General features: G+C 33.5%; 3 protein-coding genes across 12 annotated transcripts in view; 2 read left to right on the top strand and 1 right to left on the bottom strand.

Moving 5' to 3' along the window:
• LOC112047017 (syntaxin-1A) overlaps positions 1-18,527 on the top strand; it is a 109,768-nt gene extending 91,241 nt beyond the window's left edge. The window contains exons 7-9 of one of the 6 annotated variants that reach the window (XM_024083933.2): positions 152-262; positions 8,627-8,743; positions 12,567-12,704. In XM_024083933.2, the coding sequence (XP_023939701.1) occupies positions 152-262; positions 8,627-8,704 (189 nt within the window). In that variant the 3' untranslated portion in view covers positions 8,705-8,743; positions 12,567-12,704. Of the gene's footprint in view, positions 1-151; positions 263-912; positions 1,145-4,241; positions 6,707-8,626; positions 8,744-8,849; positions 8,946-12,566 lie in introns of those variants that run through there. The other 5 variants (XM_024083916.2, XM_052881512.1, XM_024083940.2 and 2 more) reach the window with 5 other exon arrangements.
• A 1,984-nt stretch (positions 18,528-20,511) lies between these two features.
• On the top strand, positions 20,512-22,977 carry LOC112047065 (DNA-directed RNA polymerase II subunit RPB11). Its single transcript, XM_024083982.2, has 4 exons — positions 20,512-20,699; positions 20,772-20,861; positions 22,164-22,338; positions 22,848-22,977. The coding sequence occupies exons 1-4, from the start codon at positions 20,647-20,649 to the stop codon at positions 22,881-22,883; spliced, it is 354 nt and encodes a 117-aa protein (XP_023939750.1). The 5' UTR covers positions 20,512-20,646; the 3' UTR covers positions 22,884-22,977.
• Positions 22,978-23,058: 81 nt separating this feature from the next.
• Positions 23,059-25,755, bottom strand: part of LOC112047055 (CAP-Gly domain-containing linker protein 1) — a 49,061-nt gene continuing 46,364 nt past the window's right edge. For all 5 annotated transcript variants that reach the window (XM_052881505.1, XM_052881506.1, XM_052881504.1 and 2 more), the window contains 4 exons: positions 25,568-25,710; positions 25,022-25,162; positions 24,098-24,261; positions 23,059-23,480 (listed from right to left, as the gene is read on the bottom strand). In XM_052881505.1, coding sequence (XP_052737465.1) covers positions 23,434-23,480; positions 24,098-24,261; positions 25,022-25,162; positions 25,568-25,710 — 495 coding nt within the window. In that variant the 3' untranslated portion in view covers positions 23,059-23,433. The remainder of the gene's footprint in view (positions 23,481-24,097; positions 24,262-25,021; positions 25,163-25,567; positions 25,711-25,755) is intronic.

Below are 25,755 nucleotides of genomic sequence, written 5' to 3'. Positions count from 1 at the left end.
GAACACACTAAGCCGTGAATTATTTAAAAAACACCTATTAGAAAACCTATGTCCAGCAACTAATCGGATAAGACTTCAATGATTGTACGAGTATATAATTTAGCACTTTTCCCACTTGTGTATTATCTAAACAAGCTCCCTATGGATACAGGGTGAGATGATCGACCGCATTGAGTATCATGTAGAGCACGCTGTGGACTATGTCCAAACTGCGACACAAGACACAAAGAAGGCCCTAAAGTATCAGAGCAAAGCTCGACGGGTGAGTTTTGATTACATGTGCCGGTTCATACGTTTCTAATATGTTTTTGTTTTGTTTTTCCTCGTCCTCAACCCCTCACCAATCCCAACCCCCACATCCCTTATCCTTCCTTTTTTTTCTTTGTGAACGGTTCAAATTTCAACCATGCATTTTGTTTTGCGTCGGCGATCCGGTGATTGGTTCACACTTTTACTTTTTGTGTTTATTTTTTTCGTTTTATTGTTGTCATACTGCATCCACAAATTGGCTTTCACTGTTGTGTCTAACTGTTCATGTAACTCGGACTAACCAATCGATGGAAGTGGGCTTCTTAATCTATAATCTCATTATTTGACTATGTGTATCACTAATTTGACTTTCATTTTTGATGTGTGCGTTATTTGCCTTCTGTATATGGGTGCTATATTTTATGTAACTACTAACCTTCCTATCAATATTTTCTATTAAAATATTTATTGTATTTATCATTAACAACTATTACAATTGTAACAAATCAATCGAACGCTGTCGCCTAAACTAAAAAATCTGTATGTAATTAAGGTAACCTTATGTAATATTGTAAAGACACTAGTGTATTTTTATTTACTTAATACTTTTTGCGTATCTCTTTAATTTTTTTCATTTCTAACTCTTTAACATTTCCGAATTAGTACTTCGGTCGGTTCCTGTAACACATTTACTGGGTATACACCTTAAGAACCAATCGACCGCACGCAATGTACGGTCGTGCGTCCCGTTTCCTCCCAGCGCCACTGACCTTAGCGCGAGCAGGGCGAACTGATTGATCGCATCGAGCACCAAGTGACCTCGGCTAAAGACTACGTTGAAACTGGCGAGAGCGAGCTCGTCTCGGCTTACCATTGGGCTACTAAAGCGCGAAAGGTAATGGAACAGATTCGATGCCTTTCATCCTCTATGCGAGAAGTGCGAGACTTGGACATATTCGATGGCGTAAAAGTAAACTTTAATTTACATGGAGCTGCGCCATCTAGTTATAACAAAAGAAAACACATTCCGTGAGTAGATGGCGCTGTTTCTTTCTAACTATGACACTAATGTTATAAAGGCGAAAGTTTGTGTGTGTTAGCCCTCATCCGTTAAAAAAGCGTACAAATATAGTATGAAGTTAAATGAAGGTCCATTTCCAACGCCCAAAATTGAAAATGCAACAGCTCGAAAAAAAAAACGTCGTGTTTTAAAAACGCTGTCGTGTGAACATATTCTTGGGAATGCATTTCTTGTATTTGAACACTTTTTTAACGTCCGTTAAAAAAGTTCTCTTGCGAATGAGGGCTAACTGTATAAGTATGTTTGTTCCTCCTTTACACTGCAGCTAGTGAAGGGATTTGGCTGAAATTTGGAATGGAAATAGATTTTAATCTGAATTAACAAATGTTACTTTTTTCATCCCGGAAAAATCCAAGGTTCCCTCGGGATTTGTGAAATACTGAATTCCAAGTCGCGGGCGACCGCTTGTTCTATATAAATTCGTGTTTACTTTTACGCTATCGAATATGTACGAACTTGTACTCGATACAGTGTACTCTAAAATGGAGCTTTATCTCAAACACTGCGGCCTTCGTTACCAATCTGGCACTGGGAATTAACAAGATAAACTGATTACCATTATTAAATTATGCTATTAATATTTTATTAATTAAATTCCTTTTTATCTTCTATTTTTAGTTTTATGACTAAATGTCTACTTTTTGCATGATTAATTATAATTATTTATTTTCATTATACTACCGCTCTAAATACATATTAATTCACACAAATATATATTTATTTATTCTAAAAACCTGCTTATGTTTTCTGCATGTTTATTAAAGCGCAGTCCGTTGTTCTAAGATTTAATCAATAATAATTAATACATATTGCTAACAGTACGTAAGCAGTTTATTTTTTCAATATAAAAGATCATATTCTAAATTTTGTTCTAATGCATCAAAAAACTTACATATTTACGTATAAGAGCAAAATAACTTACATTACATACCCTAAACATATTTTGTGGTAATAAGAATAACAAATATAGATATTATTTGGAGATATTAAAATATAAAGTACTTCAAAGACAATATCCATTTTGATAGAAACCTGTGAAAGTACTTCAAAGACAATATCCATTTTGATAGAAACTTGCTATCAAAATATTGTATTTCTGATAAAATTATTCTGTCGAAGTGTCTATTATAATATCGTCAAAACGAGATTCACTTTTTAACAGCTTTTACTTTTAATTAATGAATTTATTTTTAAATAAAGTAGCTATAATCATAATCCGAATTTGTGTGCAGTTATTACGTTAGTGTCTGACACCATTTACTTTTTGTAAGAAAAAAATGATATCTGAAAAAATAATTCACGGAAGTCTAGGTAAGTTGTTTTATTCACCAAGTTATGTGGGAGGCAATCTAGAAATAATATATCTTCGATATTGAGAAAATAATAGCTGCATGGTTTTATCGTTCAATCTATAGAATGCATATTTTGGACGAGGCGTTTTTGTATCGTGTGGTTATTGTTTTGCACAAGCTTACGCGCTTTGGTTGTTTTGTTATTCGTGGGTGTTATTTGTACTTGTATGCATGTACCTAACGAAATTCATAGCAGAATGTACCGCGGGCGGTCCGAGGCAATAACTCCTGTTATGTGTTAGTGTTAGTATATTGTATGGAGAATAGGAGTAAAGAAAAATATCTGAAAAAGTGATGAAGTTGCTATGCCAAACTTGTCCAAACCGACTCGGTTGATTTGAACCTTCGGTGGAACTTAGTTAGCGAATAACCCAGTTTGTATTGCGATCACTGTCTGAACACATAGGTATTTAATCTCGGACCGCTCTCGGTGTAATAATAGTTTTTCATAGATTAAATTGTATGTGTTATTTAATAGTTTTCATGATATTATCATATTAAACATTGCAACCTATGCATTATAATCTAACGTATACATAGTGTATATTTATAAAGAGTGTAGCTATTTATTACTAGGTACGATATTTTTTTTATTATTGCTAATATTAGATTAGATATAAAAAAATAGGATGCATCAATATGTTAATAAACATACCGACAGACACAATATTTTTATTTAATCGCCTTGTTGTAAGATATATGACGACAAAACATAAAACTCTAAATAACTTAGTCAATAAAAGACCAAAAGATATACATATATCTAATTTAATGTTTTGAAAATAAAACTGATGTTTAATCAAAGAAATTAGAAGATATGAAAAATATACCTACAACCATATCCTAAAAATGAGTCACGGTAATTAGTAATTTAGCAACAATTTCATTATCAATTAGAATTTTATCTACCGATGAATCACTACTTATTATAGAAGGTCCCTCATTAACATCAACAGTATCATTTGAAGTGGCCATAAAATATTTGTAGATTGCAAGTGATTATTGAGTAATATAGAGCATTATACTATCACGGCTACATTAAATCAAAACCCAGTAAGCGACACATTAGATTGCTAAGAAATTTTGAGCTGTAAAAGTTAGTCAGGTTGCCAGATCAATTTGGTCACAGAATCTTTAGAAATGACCTAAAATACGGTATAATATAACTATAATAAAGCTATTTTTATTAAACTGTTACTGTATAAGTTTTTTAAATACATACATTAAAACTTAGTACATATGTCCTAATAATATTTTGGTAAATGCATTTGAGCGAAGACGCTTTACTTCGGCCTCGTATATTACATAGTATTACTATATTGAATAATATTAATATATTGAATAATCTTGATCTAGTTGATAGACATAGTTTTTCATAACTGGATCAGTTTGTCGCTTACAAGGTTTTGTTTTTCAACAGCCAAACTATTTAGATCATTAGTAAGTTCGTATAGGCGATAACTTATTTATATTATACAATTTATTTTAAATATATATATTTATTTTATATATTCATCACAGCTATTTTATTTTGTTTTTGTTTTTCTCTATCATTACAGAAAAAAATCTTCCTCATAATATGCCTGTCAGTTACGCTGGTTATATTAATAATAGTGCTCGCTGTCGTGCTGAAGTGAGACGCGGGAGAGACAAGTGACGTCATCGGGCCTCATTTACGATATATGGTGCAAAAAACATGATATTTGTAACAAACTGATACACACTACTTATCACTAGTTATAAGATTTGAGTATATAACACGTGGATACAGTGATTATGTGTTGAACGCCTGCCGGCTTTTTGTATTTGCACAAAACGCGCGGCGTTTTGAGCGCTTTGTAATATATAAAAAAAAATTGTCTTAAATATTCGGCTGTGCTGTAATAGTTTCTTTGTTTCGTTATAATACATTTATATTATTCTCCATTCAGATCATAGAAATGTATCAGTCAATGATTCAGATATCTTTGACTAAAAGCCGGGTATTTTTTTATATTATTTCTACAGGATTTTATAGCCACCGCGGTTTAAACTGTCAATGATATCGATATCATGAGCTTCAATAGCTCAACGATAAAAGTGGTCGGGTTCATCACTGAGGGATGGTGGTTCGATCCCCGCTCCGTTGGACTATTGTATTACCCACTCCTAGTACAGTCTTTCCCGACGACTTGCACTGAATGGGGATATTGGTCATATTTAAAAGATATGGTAAATATTCATTTAAAATAAAACTCCATAATCGCCAACCTTACTTACCGTATGGTAGACGCATTGGCTTACAAACTCAGCTTTCCTTAGATATCACAGGCTCTCAAGTTTATCTTAGTTGTAGATAAACAAAATACACATTGATTTGTATGTTTTTTACCATTCCTCTGTCGTCCGTCCGTATAAATAAATATTCAATTCAGGTTTCTTTTTCTATAAAAATAAACAGAAATGCATTTAATAAGTTTTGATTTTATACTGACTGTGTCTATGACTGTGTCTATAAGTTAATTTTTATAAAGAATAATAACTAACGTCTATAGATAAATGCCTTATAAAATTCTCTAATTTTTCTTTTTGCTTTTCAATGAAGCTAAAACATATTATATACAATCCAACGGATAGAACTTCTCGTTTTTGACCTTAAATGCCTTAGAAATATAATAAAAAAAGTTAAGGATTTTTTTTGACTCGTACCTATTGACAGCACAGCCGCCTAATTAATTTGTATAATGGTAAATAAATTCTACTAGCTTTAGTAGATACAAGACAATATGTGAAAAGTGCAATAAATGTATTGTACTTTAGTTTTAGGCACTATTTAATTTAAATTGTATAAAATGTAATGTAAATATTGTGTACCTGGTTCCACCAGTTAATCGTGTATACTGGTCTTTACAATTTTTGTATATACCTACCTTCTTATATCGATAGGGGCCACAAATGTTATCACTGTTATACCTAAATTAAATAATATAAAACATAGTGATATTCTTATAAAAATCAATAACTATATAATTGAATTTACTTAGTTTTCTAATTATCAAATTTTTTATTATTTTTTGTAGGAATTTATTAAACAAAACGCACATGCGAACCTATCACAAAATTAAATACTAGTTTGGAAATAATTTCCGTTTAATAAATATTAAATTTATTTAATGATCAAGTATTGGTCTTAGTACCTACCCATATATTTCTTATTACATACATCAACTGTTATATAAGATGTACATATACCTAATGATGTTTGAGCTTTGCCATAAGATTAATTTAACATAGTGGATATCCCTTTTCAATAATAAAAGAGTTATGTTAATTTACTTGTTATTATTCGTTATATCAATATAATAAAATATTACAAAAAAAAAATATCTTATTGTTATCAATTTATCACAAATCACAAAGTAGCTTGTAAGCATTTTTTTTTCTAATCGTTTACTCCCACTGGCAAAATGGCGTAGGTGTATTAAAAAAACCAGTATTTCGTGCATAGATGTAAGTTACTATTTCTGTTAACTATATAGTTTTATTGATGTTACGCTAAAGTAAGGGCCGGCACATATCTGGCAAGGTACATTGGCGAAAATTACTCAATCTATGCAATAAACTAGTTAACATACTTAGCATTGAAATAAAGTCCTTTGTTCTAAAGGCAAAAAACACAACAAATATTCACCAAGAGAAAAAAGCATAAAATATTAATGTTATTATTTCAACAGCCACATTAATTAGTTTAACGGCTAGTTGACACTTCTTAATGGTCTGAAATAGTTCATTATCGTTTTACTAGATTGAAAGAATTTGTTTTCATATTTTTTTGAGACGTGATTACATGAAAATTTTTGTTTTTAAATATGTTTTGACATACAATCAAAACGCCTGTCGAGACTATTTCATGACGTCACTATAACAAATCCCTTACAAACGGAGCGTTTGACATAAATATTAGTTAACAGTTTAGTTTGACGTTTCGTATATCAAATATCTTTGAGACGTCACAAAATGGACGATAGCGTTTTAACATTTGAAATTTTTTTTAAAAATACATGCTTTTTAAATTAAGTTTTATAAGAAAATTGATATTTTGGCATAGTTAACAGTTTAGTTTGACGTTTCGTATATCAAATATCTTTGAGACGTCACAAAATGGACGATAGCGTTTTAACGTTTGGAATTTTTTTTAAAAATACATGCTTTTTAAATTAAGTTTTATAAAAAAATTGATATTTTGGACCCTTGTTCTATGTACTATGCGAAATTAATATTGTTTATATTAAAATTGATATGAGTCAACTACCCTATTTCAGTTTTCCAGCAACAAAACGCTGCGTCTTGCCAGATATGCACCGGCCTTGAGAATTTTTGCCAACTGCCATACGCCCATAAGTTTTGCTGCCATGCAATATTTTACCTGCAGATTGGTTCACGTTTCGCTAGATAAAATATACATTCATTGACTTACTGTTTGAATATTTAAATGGCTGCCACTATAACATGACAGATCTGTTGAGTTTGTACTTACGTTTAACTTTATATAATGATATCTATGTAAAGGTTGTTAGTCATTGATGGGAGCATTCGCTTGTATTCTACGATAATATAATTATAATCGTTATAACAGAAAAAAATAATATAAAAAAAAGCTTCAAATGTTACTTAGCCGCTTTGGCCCGCGATCTTTTTGAGGAAGGATTGATAAAAAATATGTTTTTTTTTTAAGTAGCTTACTAAGCCAATAATTTAACTAGATCCTTATTTATATACTTTTAATCGGGGGTGCACCGAGAATTACTGGGCCGACGTTTGTATTGGCCGGTGGGCATTCCTCCTTTAAATATAGAGAAAGCAATTCATTCTAATTCATAATTAATGATACACTTTGAATGTCAACAGTTCAATCACTTATTACAACAAAAACAGATGTATCAGTAAGTTGAAGTAATTTAGTATTGTAATGTCATTTTCCTTAAAGAATATTGCAGTTTAAATGAAGCGATTGCTACCGTTGAGTGACCACCTTAAGACAATTAAATTAGTAGTATTAGCCATTAGGTACAGTGCTCGCCATGGATCTTTGTGTTTGTGAAGTTAGTACAAATGACTGCGCAATGAATCAATAACGGTACAAACGTCGCGGGCGGGGAGTGATTGCTTCTGTACGAATGCGCATACTCATTTCGCAGCTAACTTCACAAACATAAAGATCCGTGGCGAGCACTGTACTGTTCTATACCGTTTCTCGTAACGAATGTATTAAAATTATTCGGAAGGAGGATTTCTTGCTGTATATTAGTGCATTTAATAACATTAGTTAGCATTTCTTAAGCATATCTACTATAATATTGTACTCGTTTTAATGAAGGAAGCGCACAGTTTATTTAATATTAATTATAGTTACTCTTCGTAATTTATTTGATTACTTACTATTAATATAATCTGTGATTGAATTTGAGTGCAACTTTGGGGCAAGTTGATGAACGTTACGTGTAACCCTAGCTTCAACACTTATTTATATTAATCAAAAGACTGCGAAACGTTAACCTTATATAATATCATTATAATTTATGAATACTTAATTAGATTTTCTATTTTGCAAAATACTTTACGTATAGTTTGTTTTCAACGTCCCTTTTGCAAAGGGCCATACAAAGTTGTTTATATTTTTTGTTTGTTTTCAGAATTATTACTACTCGAGATGTAAATACGATTTTGAAGCTGAAAGAATTACATTTATTTATTTTATTTCGAAAAATTTTCATTTTCTTTTATCACCACCCGACCAATTACCGTTTAAGTAGAAAGGCAAATGACGCACCCACCGTCCACACTCCCGAAGTCCGCCGTTAATTTATTTTTTTCGTTTGTATTCATAAAAACTGTGAAAGTCCACGCCACGTGTCGTGGACACATATAAACGGTACTGTTGCATGCCCGCCACTCGGCACTACAGAAGAAGATCATGATCCTACTGTGCCTGCTCATACTCGGCCTCATGGTGGTCGGCTACGTGTCCAGTTACTTCATGTAGAGGGAGCTCACGCGCTCGCCGCCCGCCGAACGCTCAAAGGTAAACGCCCACCCAGCGAGCGACGCACTCCGGCTCCGGCCCCGAGTCCGTCCGCTCGCCGATACATACTAGACACTAATGTTTGTTGTGTTTGTCCATTGTGCAGAAGAAGATTATGATTATGCTGTGCCTGCTCGTGTTGGGCCTCATCGCCACCGGCTACGTGTATAACACATTCTTCTAAACGGTTCCGAGGGGGCAGGTTTGACGCGCCATATCTCTGCGTTTCAATAGACAGCATCCATAGTTAGAAAACTTTGTATAGTCATCGAATAGATTACGTAATCCGCCATCGTAGGTAACGACATTATCGTTAATACGCCTCCGCAGACACTATTGGGTACAAAAACGTAGATTTGGATGACTCTATTATTATTGGTGTACCAAATTTGCATGTCAATGATGTAACATCATGTCGATTGTGGCATCTTGTTTCCATTACAGTACGATCATCGGGAATATACATTGTAGATATTTTATTCACAACATGCCAATGAGTACATACAAAATTTGCATGCAGAACTCCATTTGGAAGTAAGCTTTTCTGCTATTCATAATAAAGTTGCGTTAGTTAATATTCAATAATATTTTTGTAAACTGTATATAAAATAATAGAAAACGTTTTGATGTTTCAATTCATCGATAAAGTCATGATTGCCTCATTGTAGTTTTTGATATTCGAAAGATGAAGATTCAGTATTTCGGTGTTTTATTCCATTTATAGATGATATTTTACCATTTATTTATTGTGAATCAATTGGTACGTAGGTGGTACAAAAATGTGTTAGATACTCGTACGTGCTTCAATCAGGCATAGGAGGGGTATGTTATTTCGCTAGAACCGTGACACTTCGAAAAGACAATTTTTGTTCTCATTGTTTTCAATAAAACGAACAATAAGTTTGATACAAATAGTTGTTGATCTAAGGTTTTTGTATATTGTATAAATTATTGCCGGTCCTTTGGCCCACCTGGTTAGGTGGCACAAGCAGCCTTCACCAGAATTTATTTACCTCATGGAACATTATCTATACACTAAGGTGCTCTGCCTTAACAATCCGAGACATACCATAGACGTTAAGTCTCCTTTAGCCATACACTTGAAACTTAAAACCCAAGTCCCTCCATCTCCGTTCTACCACAAAATAACAAAAAACTTATGGCATTCAAACGAGAATTCATTTCGCCAAGGTGTGGTGATTCTAGTCTCCATAACCCTTGTCTTGTAAAAGAAGAAGCTTCGTCCTTTAAAATAAAACACGAGACGTTTCTAATCAACCAGCTAAGCTGTTGTGGAATGTCCTTTTGATGTCAGTGTTTCCTGCCACGTATCTTTAAGGCAAAATCGAATATGCTCTCCTCTATCAGACATGATTGTAGTCGAGCGCAATCCTATTTACCATAAAGAGAATTTGAAAACGCAACACAATTACGGTGCTTAGCGACAGAATTCTAATTATGACTAAGAACAACTTGAAACTTGAGCGTATTCTAACTTAGATACATTGGAAAGAACAACTTGAAACATGAGCGTGTTCTAGCACGTATTTTATTTAAACTTACATTAAGTACTAACTTACATTGGATTGGATCATCTGGTTTGGTTAGGTTTGTTTTCGATTAATTCAGTGTTACATTGGTTCACGATTGGCACATAATGAATTGTAATGTTTAAGTGAGATTTATAAGTTGATTGTATATTGCTGCAAGATCCGCAAGCAAGCATTGAATATACGAATATTTGCTAATGTATTCGAACAGGATCGGACGTACGTACCTACCATATAAATATCATACGCTCTACAGATGTAAACAAAAGGATGTAGGAAGGTACAGTGCCTACAGTGGAACCATATAAACAAATTAATTAAGTAGCTACCTACGTTGATAATGTTCTACAATTCTAGATTCAACTATCACACAGGTGATCCCTCCCATTCTGCATCTGAGCAAAGTGTTCCAAGCTTGATTGTGACTTATTATTCTACACTATAGTGGTTCATTTCATTGTTTCCACTGTACAAAACCTCCTTCTTCTTCCTAACGTTGGCCCACTATGTGGGGTCCGCTTTCCGGCATAATCTCGCCCACCTTGCCCGATCGTGGGCACAAAACTACTATAAAAAACCTAGACCCCAAAATGAATGCTTTTTCGAAGTCTATTAAAATACTCGTACTTTGTGATCGGTGCCTGCGTCTTGTAGCAATATGCGAACAACTTGTTTTTTATCTTACCTACATGTAATTTTTATAATTATTTATTTTATAACTTTTCTTATAAATATTTAAGTATACCTAAGTATTCACATAACATACCACGCATATATTTTACAACTCTACACTGCACCAGCTAAATATTATTATTATAAAAAAAATTAATATATTGTAGGCATGACTGCTGCATGAATCATATTACGTTTACTATAAAACAGGTAATATTAAACTTAAACATTTAATTAGGTACAAAAATAAAGTAAAATGTACCTTACACAAGTTGAGTTAAAATGTCACATCTAAAACATACTCTACAAAGTTTTGATCGATATTAAATTATAAATTTAATTTATTACAAATATTAATAGTCGTGAATAAATTACTAACCAAGTTACGATTTATTCACGACGCTCTTCTTTTTCTTTGTCTTTTGAAGTTTTCTTACTCACGCTTACAAATGCTTAATGAAAAGTCAAAAACAAGGGTGCGAGAGAAAATCCGTATATTGGTCCTTTGAAGCAGCATTTAAAAAATATAATATCACACATAAAATAGTGAACATGCTAGACACCTATTTAAGTAAATAGCATTTAGAAAACATAAAACACTAGACAATAAGTAGTAGTTTGGATAAAGATATATGACTAATATAAGAATCCTGTAGTAACAAGGTGGTAGAAATAAATTGCATTGCAATATCCACATCACCAGCTGTCGAAAATCCCACTAATATAATAAACGCGAAAGTTGATATGGGCGTTTGTTACTCATTCATGCAAAAACTACTAAATAGATTTAGCTGACGTTTAGAATGAAGTCTCTTTTTATCCCGGAAAAAAAACACTGTTCTCGTGGGATTTGTCAAAATTTTTCACGCGTACAAACTAAATGCGATCTCTAGTATTAAACATTGCAGTATCCAACGAACAAGCTCCGTCTCAAATCCCACTAATATTATAAACAAAAGTTGGGATGGGTTTTGTTACTCTTTCATGCAAAAACTACTAAATAGATTTAGCTGACATTTAGAATGGAGGTAAATTATATCCTGAATTGACTTGTAGGTGTACTTTGTATCCCGGAAAAAGTCACTGTTCCCGTGGGATTTGTAAAAATTAAATTTCACGCGTACGAACTAAAGACGATCTCTTGTATTTAATAATCTCTAAGTTCTATAATATAAATCAGCAGCGCTAACGCTATGTTTTTATATGTATATTTTAAACTCGTCTCTGTCCCTCTCTATCAAATTAAAAAGAGAGAAACTTATCTATAGAAAATTCTCCAATATTGTGATTTCAAGTTTACGAAACGTAATATTTCATACTTAATTATTATATTTCATACTAGATAATAATCTATTAATAGTTGTCTAATTACAACTTACCATGCAAAGCATTCTATCCAAAATAATTTAATTAATGATAATGGAACTCACGCCAATAATTTTAATCCATTTAAAAATTATAAGCGTTCGCACTTAACTTTAAAAAAAAATATCACCTCAAAAAGAGCCTCGTGATTCACATAGAACGTTTAGCATGGCTATGTGAATAATTTGCTAGTGCTAGTGTTTTGCTGTGCTTAATTTTTTTTTTAATTTTCGCAGGACAGTGAAGCAAAGAATCAATTTTTGCGAATGACTCGTGCCTGCATCCCGTCTGGCAAACTACATCTTTCCGCCGAGTACAACAGTAAACTGAGACCTTATTATTTGTCGTTTGAGATTTTTATTAATATTATACTATTATTATATTATTATCTGATTGTATTCCGTCATCCCGTCGGGACAATGTTTAGCTGTTATATGAATTGTTGAATTTGGTCACTCACTAAATAATAATAATCATTGGACCGTTATGTATTCCGTAAACGATTGTTCTAACAGAGTGTAGTTAGTTACCAATTATCATATTGATTCGTTGATTTTAAAAATGCTTAACTTTTGCAACTTTTTATGGATTCTGAGATTTTTTTGTATAAATAATATCAAAATAGAGTGAGTGAGATCTAGAATACGAATAAGGAAACTGCGATACGTACTAAAATAATTGTCGGCATTTGAAATTTTCTTAAAAGTATTACCAGTGCCATACCGTGGATTAATCTAATCTAGATGTGGTCAGGACGGGAATTTGACTTTTTGATTGATTTTTTAACTGAAAATAGTTGCAAAAATTAAGTATTTTTTTCATAAATATATTATGTAGTACGTACCGAATATATTTACGTAGATCATGCATACAGTGTAAACATTAAAATGTATAATTTGCCACTACAGGCGCCTAGTTCACTTGCCTACAGTGGGACATTACGAATTGCCTGTGGAATTAGACGTAACAAATAAGTATTAACGTTAAGTACAATGTTGGCTACAATGAAGATCGAAAGCTTAGGTACACATCGAGGTCAGCCATGGTATGTCGGCCCATACCTGTGATAAATCCTTTAAAATACACATTAACAATATTTCATTGTATAATTAAAATAATATCATTAATATAATAAATAAATTACTTCCAAATCAGTATTTTGGTGATCGTGTGGTGGCGCGATTCGTAGGTGGCGCCACAGTCGTAGTGTTGCGACTTTTGTGAGGAAGTGATGGGAAGTGTGAAGTGAAGTGAAGTGAAGTTGTAGAAGAGATGACAAGGCAACGCGCGCGGTGCAGTGAGGTAGAGTAGGCGGCGTGATGACGTCAGCGGTAGATAGGAAGGGCACGCGAGTTGAGACCAGCGACTATAAACGAGTAGGTAACTAAAAAAAAAATTAATCCATAATTTTCTTGGCCTTAACAAAAAATACGCCGCATATTCATATTTTTTATGAAATCATCATCACAACTTATTCTGTAAAAAGAAGTTTTGAAACGAACGACATTGGAATATTAATCGACAATGTAATTTTGTTTGGCTTATTGGTATAGTAAATTACTACCTTTTGTCCATATATTTCCACAGACTTTAAATCTACGCGGGACCTATTTATTTATTTATTTGTCTATAACTCATTCCCAAATTGTGCCTGTTGCTCTCTTACCATAAAATCAGTACAGCTGCTGGTCTCGACTGTAACTGAATTAAATAAATAAAAAGAAAAAGATAGCTCTGTTGTAATAAAGGCACTTCCACATATACGCGCGCACGAACGATGCAGTCCGCGTGCAAATAGTTCAACAGTCAAGAGATTGATTATGTACGTTATTGTGAACGATTTGGGCGCAAATAGTGTGATGGGTTGACCGCCTATGTATGTATATACGCCTTTATAACCGATCGAGGCGTATATTTAGCACAGTTCGTGCGCCTGACTACCTCATCATAACGGAATGTGTTGTAGTAAAAAAAATGCTATGTATAATAGATGCATATGTTAGTTGTGTTGTAAAGATGAATTGAAATGAAATGAAATGAAAATTTAGATGAAGATGGATGAAGTATGAGCTGCGTCGATCGTCGCCGCTAAACATAAGCATATCGCTCCGCGTGCCATCGCCCTAGCAATAATATTATCGAATACAATTTGTAAAATTGTTTTTAACTTTCGAATGTGTGATAGTAGATGCAGTTGTTGTTTAGTTAATTTTAACATAAAATAATAATTATAAATTAATTGTTATCGTGAGAGTAACATTTATTACATTAAGATTTCAAATATATAGTGGAAGACAAGTCAGTTTCGGCGCTTAAACGATCAAATTTTCAGGCGAACGGATCGTACAGACGTTTTTATTTTTAACATTTAAGATGCTCTTCATTGTACAGTAAGACATAATGTAGCAGTTTTAGCTAGGGTACATTTTTTAATAAATTAACGTTACCGAGTCTCCAGCAACACGCGGATAGAAATCGAGCGATTTCCTTCGTAACAGAGCGCGTGGTAGAGAGGAAACGTTCGTCATTTTAAGCACCAAATTATTGAACTTATTAGCATTTCCTAATATAATAATAATAATGTTTTGCGTGCATATAAATATATTATAAATATTGATAGTGAGATTCCTGGGGCATGTTGTTAAAATTTGAACGTTTATTCGAAGGGCTGATGTGGTAGATGTAACGGCACTAAGGAACCCGGTGCCCCGTCTCCGCCGGAATCAACTCTCGACTAAAGCGGTATAAGTATAAGAAAATTAAGCAATGTTAATTTTAACATTAATAGCATAATTAGATTTTTATCCTTAAGAGTAGGATTTCATCTAGTTGCCTTCGTATTAGTAGAGAAATTAGGTGATACCTTTTTCTCATTAGCTTTATTATAGAGTGGGGAGGTCAGTGGCCAGTGCACGTCTCTATTCGCCAGTCAATTGTCGCTTGCCCCGGCGTTCGCGCCGCACATCCCTCTGTCGTGTGCGTGTTCATACGTCGCATCGGCTAGCTAGATGCATCATCTCATCGTCTTTAGACTAAGTATAATAACGGCCTCGAAGCGAGGCTGTGTACCTGACACCAATCTTACATTAATGATAGTGGTTCGCATCGTGCGAGTGCGCACGTCGTGCGCTCGGCCCGTGGCCGCCGAGCGCACTTTCGCACAAGTTGTGACGGGGAGAGAGCTCCCGCGGGCGCAGCCCAGCTGGCCCGGCGATGGTGATCAAATGTATAATAATTTAAGAGTAGGCGTAATACAATCTCTAGTCAGCTTTCATTGATCTCTATTATTCCAATAATCTTAACGTAATTGCAGTTATATTCTTCTGTTACTTAGTGTATATCGTAACGTAAGGAAAGTTCTCGTGTTCAACAGGGCGGCGGGAGTCGCTCGCTAGTTGCTTCCCCCGTCATGCGGTAGTTCGGTACCGTTTCAGTACACTTAGTGAAAGATTGCATATCTCGCACATGTTGCGGTAAAATGGACTTAAAGTACCGTGGTTTTAAAGTTTTGTAGCTGGCCGGTGAATTGGTGATACAACTAAACAATATTTGGGTGTATTACCTGCATTGTACAAGATTATCGTAGATCGGTAGCATTAATTAACCTCGATCATTATTATAGAATACAAAGTGTTAAGTTACTATAGACGAGTGCGAGATCTGCAATCTCTAAGGATATAGTATATTTGTCATGTACCTATTTGCTGCTATATCATTGCGGCTCCCGCGCGCCAACGATTCGATTCGTGCATTCTAATCAATCTTAATATCGTATTGCATAGATATTTTCGTAATCAATAGTATGCATATAGTTATTGGATTGCTAATTTTGTATACCTAAGTACACAATTAGTATAGTTTATATACTTATGTGTCAATTCTTATAGCGTTTTATTACCTTACATTATACATTTAACTGAAAATAGCTAGTAAGTGTTAAAAAGTAATTCGATTAACAGTGTTGTTTATCTGAGCTTTCTTTACTGATTGTGTTTGATTTAATAAATATAGGTATATTTTGATAAAGTATGCTTCATTTGAAATTACTGTTGCAGGCAAATAACTTGGACAATGGTTTGCGCTGTAAACAATTTTTAAATAAAAGCTTTCTGGAATATACAATAAGCGCATAAATATATACATATGTGTTCCAGTTATTTGCCCGGGATCATACATAAAGTAAGCTATCGTTGTATTGTGTAACAATGGAATAATATGATATTCATAAATAAACAGTCATTAATATTTACCTAATTCAAATTGGTAGCCCTATTGAAAGACTCGAAACCGCATCTCTTCTAAAATATTTTTGCTTTGTGAATTTAATGGACAACGAACACATTAATGAAATATTTGTTAAGCATTATAATTCATAATAATAAAGTCACTTGTAATTATGATATTGTTCATGGTTGTTCACGTTCGACACATACTAATCAGATTTTGAAGACTTTATTCATAATTCAAATGTAAAACTTTACTCACACCTACGTGATATTGCTAGGCAATGTTACACTTATCTATTATTGCATATCCGCCGTCAAAATGTAGAATAGATAGATAACCACTATATGCGCGGCTGTGTTCTTGTTAAATAGATGATTTATTTTGCGCTTATGGACCCGTGCTCCATGTCGCGTAGATGTGGGTGTTGCTTTACAATTCTTCATTATATGCTTACTCATAGCAAAAGTTTCGAGAATGATATTTTCCGAAAAGCGAGTAAAGATTTTTCCTCTACTTGGGTTAGGTGGAACCTCGCGATTTTTAAACCCTATTTGACTAACAGTAGAGTCGCTAGACTTCAATTCGTAGTTAAATCTTTACAAAATATATTCAAATATATTATGGTGAGCTTTATTATTTTTAAACTATTGTTGTTGCTTGGCATTATATGATATTATGTCGAACATTGAAAGTATAAAAACTAGGTATATTCATTATGGTCAGACGCAAATTTTTCAACTATTCATCGGATCATCTTTTGTCAAATTCAATAAGTACCAACCCAAAACGATTTCTTGTTAATTAGGGGAGCGTGAAATGTACCATAATAGGTACATGTCATAAAAAGGCGCTTTTCCATCTAATCGATTTGCCTCTATCGGAAACTATTTTTTGTTTAGAGAAAACTGATTATATACCTATGTATCTATAAAAAATTTTCGTAGGAGTGCGAAATTAATCAAGCATTTACATTAATATTGAAGCCTCAATAGCTCAACGGTAAGAGCGGTTGGACTCATCACCGAGGGGTGGTGGTTCGATCCCCGCCCCGTTGGTCTATTGTCGTACCCACTCCTAGCACAGTCTTTGTCGACTAGTTGGAGGGGAATGGAAATATTGCTCTTATTATCAAAGATATGGCAAATATTATTAAAAAAAAATATATAGACGCGAGTTGATTTGCTTGTCTATTTCAGTGCTACCGTTGATGCACTAAAGCTTGTAAATAAGAGTCGTGGATCTTAATAAAGCCAATTCTCCCACCCCGTCAACCCATTAGCGTAGTGGATAGATAGGGTTGTCTGCGAAAAATCAGTCCTGGATTCCGGACATCATCATAATTATATCCTAGACTCATTTATTTTTAGGCAATCCATTGGCAATATATTTATTGACGTATTTAGTTTAATTTAAAATACTTTTCATCCAGTAAACAGATGAGTAAAGTGCGTTCTAATTCGGACTTAGGCTATAGAGAAATCTTAACAACATAAAGATGATCTCAGCATGACAATGTCCAATCGAGAATGAAGTTGAGAGGTTGGGAAGCACCTTAAATAAGTTGATCCGATGGATGTGTTAGCAAAATTTAACAAAGTATATTTCCAGTGTTGATTGTCGAGTGCAATTCTGGAAAGTTTGCGTTTGGCCTAGATGATGTTATTTTAACCTACCTACATGTTTAGTTTAGTCAAAATTGTTAAAATAGTTTAGTATTGTTTTAGTTCTTGTGTTTGTATATTTATATTGTGTAAAAAAATATATAATACAATATTTCTCTTTATGAATTTCTTGTAATCTTGTAAAGGAATATAATTACAGTTAAAAATGTATTACGAATTATTACCAGTGAGGTTCTGAACACACGTTGTAAAATTGAAGTTAGATTGGTTTTATAGTCATTCTGTATGTAGGTTATCAATCTGAAATTTTCTCATAATTATAAAATAAACGGTGTTTTCTGCTGTGAACTGATTTTTATTGTGCTACACACATATAACATACAAAGATTTTTTAAAATCAAAACCTTCTTTTCTCGTTCTTTTTATTTTTTTTAATAGGGTATGTATTAACATTGTCCTTTCATACTGAGTAAATTCAGTCAGGGGTATTCTGATGAGATATGTTACCTAAACTTTAGGTACAGGATAATTATTGATGCATAAGTAATCCATATTTTAAATCTTTGGTGTAACTGCTAAATGCATTGTATCTATACATATAGTTCGTCCAACCATAGAAAATAAATGTACATATCCAACTCAATTAAACACTGAAGAACAATATGCAGATAGTAATAAGATTATTCTGGCATATCGTTTAAATCTGGTATGTTTTGAGGACACTGTTTTATTTACAATTGCAATTAGCTTTAATTTAAAAATACAAAAAAAAAGAACTTATATATATTTACAAAGTCGTATTATTACTAATCTTTTTTATAACGTCGGTTAATAAAATACATTATTTATAATTGTTAAGGTTCTATAATTATAATTATTGTTGAACACCAAGAGCTTCATGTAAACTAGAATCCAGATCCGCGAAATCAGTTATTAAAAAAAAAAGGAGATTAATAGATTATGCATGTGTTGGTTGCGGAAATAAATTTACATTTGCATCTTATTAAAAAAGTAAGTAAAGTGTTTTATTCTTTGACACCTATATATGTTTTATTCTTAATGAACCTCAATTTAAAAAAAATATAGAATCAAAATCTCCATTCAAAATTGCCGCTGACTTTAATTCAAAAAACTTCGTATGCGGAAATTATGTCGCTGCTATGTCCAACGCTTCTTGCATGTTGATTAAGTTCTTCTCCTTGGAGTATATACTCTTTGGCCTAGTCTATGCTCTATTTCTGACATTGACACAAAGAGTATAATAAGTATATGGGAAAAGAGAGCCCTCTTGAAGATTTTCGGTGGCTTAAATTGAAGCGCCAACTGCGGTTTGGAGTAAACTTATAGGTACTACTAAAAAAGCGGCAATTTTATTTAAATGGAGATTTTTAATCGAGGTTTAATAAAACACAAAAAATATTAAAAAAACGAATTGAGAAAAACAAATAAAAAAAACAAAAAAAAATATATATAAATCCGATCCCCACCCGGGCCCGAACCCATGACTATTTTTTAATTTTACGTACCTTTATTATTATACTTCGTTCGACCACGTACACCACTGGACCAGATGACATTTCATGGCCCCGTTGAAATTAATATACGCTTACTTTCTATACCTAATAACTTACAATCGCAACCACCACAATTTAATTCATGATCATACTGTACAAACTGTTTATGTGATATTCACAGGAAATCGGACCAAACTGAGGAGTCAAAACATTTTTATTTAAAAAAATAATTGCAGAATAAATATAGAAAAGTATATGAAGTCGTAACCAATTTGCAGACATTATTTGTTGTCAAACGCATTAAGGAGTGGAAAATGGCTTGGAAGAAAAACGCCACTGCTCCATGTTTTGCCTCCCCATGAATATCACATACTATAAATATTTTGTTTCCGGACATAATATAAAGTTTATTACTTCATATCATCTTAGCCATTTAGTTAAATTGTTGCCATTTGTTACTTAAAAACTAACCAAACACTATGTTAACTTATGCATCACATATTTTATTAAATGAAGAAGTTTGATTTGCAAAACAATTTAAATATATATTTCATGTAGTGGTCTATGAGATTATTACAGAGTTATTATTTTTTTCATTATCGTTAAAATTATTAAATATTACGAAATGTTAGCAAATATTGATACTGGGCACACTAAGATTAGCGATGGAATTGCTGCCATCTGTTGAGATATTTTTACCAACTTAGTCGAAAAGTTGTTTCACTACTAGATCTAGATGGCCTGTAAGTCAACAAATTGCTTAGAATGTATGGAACTGTCCCCCCCCTGCATTGACACTTTACTACTGTGTTTGTGATAGATTGATAAATTGTTTGATGTTTCTGATTTGTGTTTTTGAGGTTTGCATTTGGACTTGAAGAATAAATATTTTTAAAACTAGTAATTTCAAAGTAAATTATCTTAGAAATTAGTATTAACTAAACACCACCACAATGAACGCACCGCCAACATTCGAATCATTTCTGCTATACGACGGAGAAAAGAAGTAAGTTTCCAAAGATTGGAGCGCAATTTGATTTAAGGTAAACAAGTCGGTGTTTTAACTATGTTTTTTCAGGGTTCAAAAAGAAGAAGATACAAAAGTAACTAATGCGGCCATATTCACTGTAAACAAGGAAGACCATACACTGGGAAATATGATCCGACAGTAAGTGTACACTTATTTGTGTATAACCTCTAATATAAGTAATCCAGCAAAACTGAACGATAAGGGTGAATTTACATTCCTAAACCTCAACTTTAGAATTCAGTGAATTTTGCGGCTCTGCCATGTATCGCTTAAAACGCCGCATACTAAATAGCTAAGAGACTGACTGGCTCAGCCAGAACACAGAGATAGTTAAATTTGTATGAACATTCAAACAAAATTACAAATGTCTTTGTCATTGTTGTGTGTATGTTTAACTTTACTAACATTATAAAGACAAAAGATTTGATTGTTTGTTTGTATGTATTGAATAGACTTCAAAATTTCTGAACCGATTTGAAAAATTCTTTCACTGTTGGGAAGCTACACTATCCCCTAGTGCTATATTATATTTTCAGAAAATTAGGGATTCTTCCTAAAACTCCAATAACGTAACCCAAGGTTTAAAAAATTATTTAAATTATTGTTTACATTGTGTGCACTGCAAAAACTGTTGATGTTAGAATAAGAAATTGTAGTACAACTTTGCAGAACACATCATTTTTTACAAAAAAGTGTCACAACAGCATATGACTAAATAATGTTGTCACAGAAATGCCACAGCTAGAAGACGACCTCCGTGGCGCAATGGTATGCCCCACGGAGTGGACTTACAAAACGGAGGTCCTGGGTTTGATCCCCAGCTGGGCCGATTGAGATTTTCTTAATTGGTCAAGGTCTGGCTGGTGGGAGGCTTCGGCCGTGGCTAGTTACCACCCTACCGACAAAGACGTACCGCCAAGCAATTTAGCGTTCCAGTACGATGTTGTGTAGAAACCGAAAAGGTGTGCAGTTTTTCATCCTCCTTCTAACAAGTTAGGCCGTATGTATTATTTAGTTAATATTGACCTTATTTACCTGTATGTCTCATAAAAATCGATATATTGAAACCTTGTTATTATGCAACTATAAAGTTTCAATTAATGTAGCTAAGAAATACTTATTGAAAATTTTCAGTAAAAATCCTCCACCTGAAGTAGGGACGTTGGTGCTGTTGAATGCCTCAGAGAACACATAAAACCGCCATCATGGTCATTATGATTACCACCTGAAATAGTTTAGCATTATCATCATAAGCTTAGTGAAGCGGCATGGTGGGTTGAATCACCATATCCCCTCTTATATGGGAGGGAGGCCATTAAAATAGTCTGATATTGAGTCGATATATACTCAGAGGCACAATTATCCGCCCTCTTTAATATGATGCGAATATATTAAAGTGTGCGTCTGAATATATTATGATAATCTTTTTTTATCTTTCAGCCAACTTCTCAAGGATCCCAAGGTGCTATTTGCAGGTTACAAAGTACCTCACCCACTAGAACATAAGTTTGTGTTGCGCATACAGACTACATCAGACTACACTCCACAGGAAGCATTTATGAATGCCATCACTGACCTTACATCAGAATTGTCTCTCTTTGAGGAGAGATTTAAGGTAATTGTATTTTTTCAAAGCTATCATAGCTTCTTTATTAGCAGTAGTGCACAACATAGATGCAAAAATGCTCTGCCTGGCCTGAGAACTTATTGATATCTTATATATACTGTATTGCAGTAGGAATTTTCCATTTTGTACCTCAATATTCTATACTTCTTTTGCAACTTCAGAGCAGACTAGAAGTTTCATTAGCTATATTATATAATTATAATATGCAAGCTATATATTTGTATGTAACTCAATAGTTGCATTTTAATAAACAGCTTTATCTTTATTTATGTTAACATAGTAGATTGATTTTTTATATGTTAAATAAATGTTGTATATCCAGTCAACACACCCACACTTCTCCAAGATAAAGGTTTTTACAGAGGTCCGCTATTTTCTTTGGAGATAGGGATTAATACAGAATAATGGGAAATATGTATATATACAAATGTTTATACACATAGTTCTTATATACTTTCTTGTTTATAATATTCATAGTTTTGTTTGTCTTTTTTTAGGAAGCAATCAAAGAGAAAAAGGATGGCTTAGATTGAAGAGTAACTTGGACTGAGTATTATTTGATGAAAGACCATTTAAATTATTGTAAGTTAGCTAAAATAAGTATAAGAAATACATTTTTAAAATTTATTCAGTTTTATTATTTAAAAGCCTACTTCATACAGTCATAAGCATATTGGCATGTTTTAGTGATCAAATAAAACAAAAAAATATAATTTAAAATCAATTTATTGTTTTACAAATTCGTCATAATTTTGGTGTTTATTTGTTTACATAGTAAGTTTTGTGATTACATTTAAACCATGATTGTGAAGAAAATTGTTTGATTTTTGCGTAAAACATCTCTCAATATGCAGCATTATATCCAGATAACGCACATGAGAGATAATAAAATCAACCTTTACCTTAAAACATGCAAATAAAGTTAAGTATGTTAAAAAGTCATTTTCCTTATTTACAAATATTTCCCTATTTTTATTTCATATTAAAACAATATAGATACCATTTCTATGGTAAACAATAAATAACAGAGAAAACTAGTAACATCAACAACGGTAACATTACAACTAAAGTAATAAATAGTTATTAAAAGGTTTCTTCTTCATCACAGTTTTCTGTAGAGTGTCCGAACACTGCAAAAAAGTGTACAATCATAAATTAATTATGATGATAAAACACATATTATACATAATACATTAATGTGTTAGTATATACTATTGTGTTGGAAATTGTTGACCAGAGATTTTCTACTAATAAATATGTCACGTGCTTACAAAATCACCGCAAAAAGTGATCCGAATTCAGCTACTCCATTGATACTCCAACATATTTAATATTTATGTGTGTATAGTTTTTACACTTTTTGAACACACAACTCTACATAGGTATTATTTGTTTAAATAACTTTCGTTGTTTACGATGTGACTAAATGAAACTAAGACAATTAGCTATTTTTGTCCACCTCAGTTTCGACGCGCTAGTGACATAGGTATAAATCTTTGACCATGACCCCAAAACTTTAGTAAATAGTCGACACTATCGTGCGTGCATGCCGGTATTACATCGATTATAAGGACGTTATCACGTCAAGAGCAGTCAGACTCATCACCGAAGGCTAGTGGTTCGATCCCCGCCCCATTGGCCTATTGTCGTACCCACTCTTAATACAGTCTTTCCTGACTAGTTGGAGGGGAATGGGAATATTGGTTATATTTAGAGGATATGGCAAATATTTTAAAAAAAAGGGTACCTTCACAAATCTCACAGTAAGGGCGGGGCGGCGGCGGCGCCTTCCTCGCGGGCTGGTCGGGCTCCACGGACTGGCGCGGGCAGTCCTCCGTGTCGTGCGCGTCGAACACGTCGCAGATGTCGCAGAACAGCCGCGGCGCCACTGCGCGCGCCTTGCGCCCGTTACTGGAATTGTATTCAACAAATGTTTTTTTTTTAAGAGCAATTGTTGAGTTTCTTGCCGGTTTCTTCTCAGCAGGATCTGCCTTCCGAACCGGTGGTAGAATCTTTACAAATAGTCAACTGACGTATCAAAAGTGCTTGTATACTGAGCCTACTTGAAATAAATGAATTTTTGATTTTGATTAATCTAGTTTGATAGGCTAGTTGACACTTTTATTAAAAAAGCTCTTAAAAATTAGAATTTTCGTTTATGTTTAAATAGCTTATAGGCTGCGATCGTAGATCGTTAGATGGGCCTCAAAGCGTCGCGGAATTGTCATTGGTTCCGCACATTGAGTACGTCATCATTCGTAACACATTTCTCTTTATTCGTGTTATGGCTTGTTTTTATTATTACACTTCCAAAATGAACACGAAGGCATAATTAAAAAAAAAACAGTAAATATTTTTTTAAGTCCACGTCCACTCATAGCATGCGCTTGTTACGTACTAAGTTAAGATATGCGTGCACGTCTTTTTTTTTTTATTCTTTACAAGTTAATCTCATAAGCAAGTCTTTGGGTAATGACATAAAATTGTGCATTCTTTAGTATGCAGGGGCCCATCTAACGATTTATATCGATGCTTATAGGCTTATCCAGTGCGCCTAGCGGCAGTTTTCATACTGTGACGATCGCGTAACCGTAAACGCGATCGTCACAGTATGAAAACATTGAAAACTGCCACTAGGCAGTAGGCACACAGGACTGCTATAGGTACTCACAAGAGCGGAGGCTCGACGGGCACGGTGGCGCCCTCTAGCGCCTGCACGCGCGCCATCAGCTGCTCGTTCTTGCGCTGCATGTCCACTATCACAGAGTTTAGGAAGCTCACTTGACCGTCTATCATTTCTTTGTCTTCGATCCTAAATAAAAACATTTTATTAGTTCAATCGATAATTATCATTAACAAAGTTACATATTGAGATATCATGACGTTAACAATGGGTTACAATATTTCTATCTCCATTTTCTATTACCCCTTCCCGCGTCACTATTCCTCCTTCTTTTTTCGTATGCAAAAAGGCAAAGGCATTACACCGTACAGCCATAGAATACTTAATTTATTAATATTAAATACTCGGCCATACTGCCGGATGTATCAATATTGTTCTTATAAATTCCTTTTTGTATAACAATATATTATTTCATTTATGTTCAGAAACAAGAAAAATTACATTTTAGACGATATTTACCTAAACCTTACACGATAAATAAAAGTTATTTTTAAATTTACATAACAACAAGGCACGAATTCAGTGATATCTTACTTTTGTGATCCATTATCGCCTTGTCCAAGTAGACCCATGGCGTTATTGTCATTTTTGTCACGCAATTCCGGGCCTTTCTTTGCCATTTCTTTCTGCAAAATCAGTTTTTCCCTTTCCGCTATCTCCACTTTCGCTTTATGATTCTGGAAATAATGATGAATTTATAATAGTATTATTAGCTAATAAAC

Source organism: Bicyclus anynana, chromosome 5 (genome assembly GCF_947172395.1).
Source record: "Bicyclus anynana chromosome 5, ilBicAnyn1.1, whole genome shotgun sequence".
In the NCBI taxonomy this organism is placed as follows: Eukaryota; Metazoa; Arthropoda; class Insecta; order Lepidoptera; family Nymphalidae; genus Bicyclus; species Bicyclus anynana.
The sequence above is the reverse complement of the archived record's forward strand: the minus strand, read 5'-3'. Positions and strand labels throughout refer to the sequence as shown.

Bases quoted from the DNA above. Each gene is read 5' to 3' on its own strand.
- LOC112047065 (XM_024083982.2), top strand. From the start codon at position 20,647: ATGAACGCACCGCCAACATTCGAATCATTTCTGCTATACGACGGAGAA. The intron at 20,700-20,771 runs GTAAGTTTCCAA...ATGTTTTTTCAG, and splicing joins CTATACGACGGAGAAAAGAA to GGTTCAAAAAGAAGAAGATA. The intron at 22,339-22,847 runs GTAATTGTATTT...GTCTTTTTTTAG, and splicing joins TCTTTGAGGAGAGATTTAAG to GAAGCAATCAAAGAGAAAAA.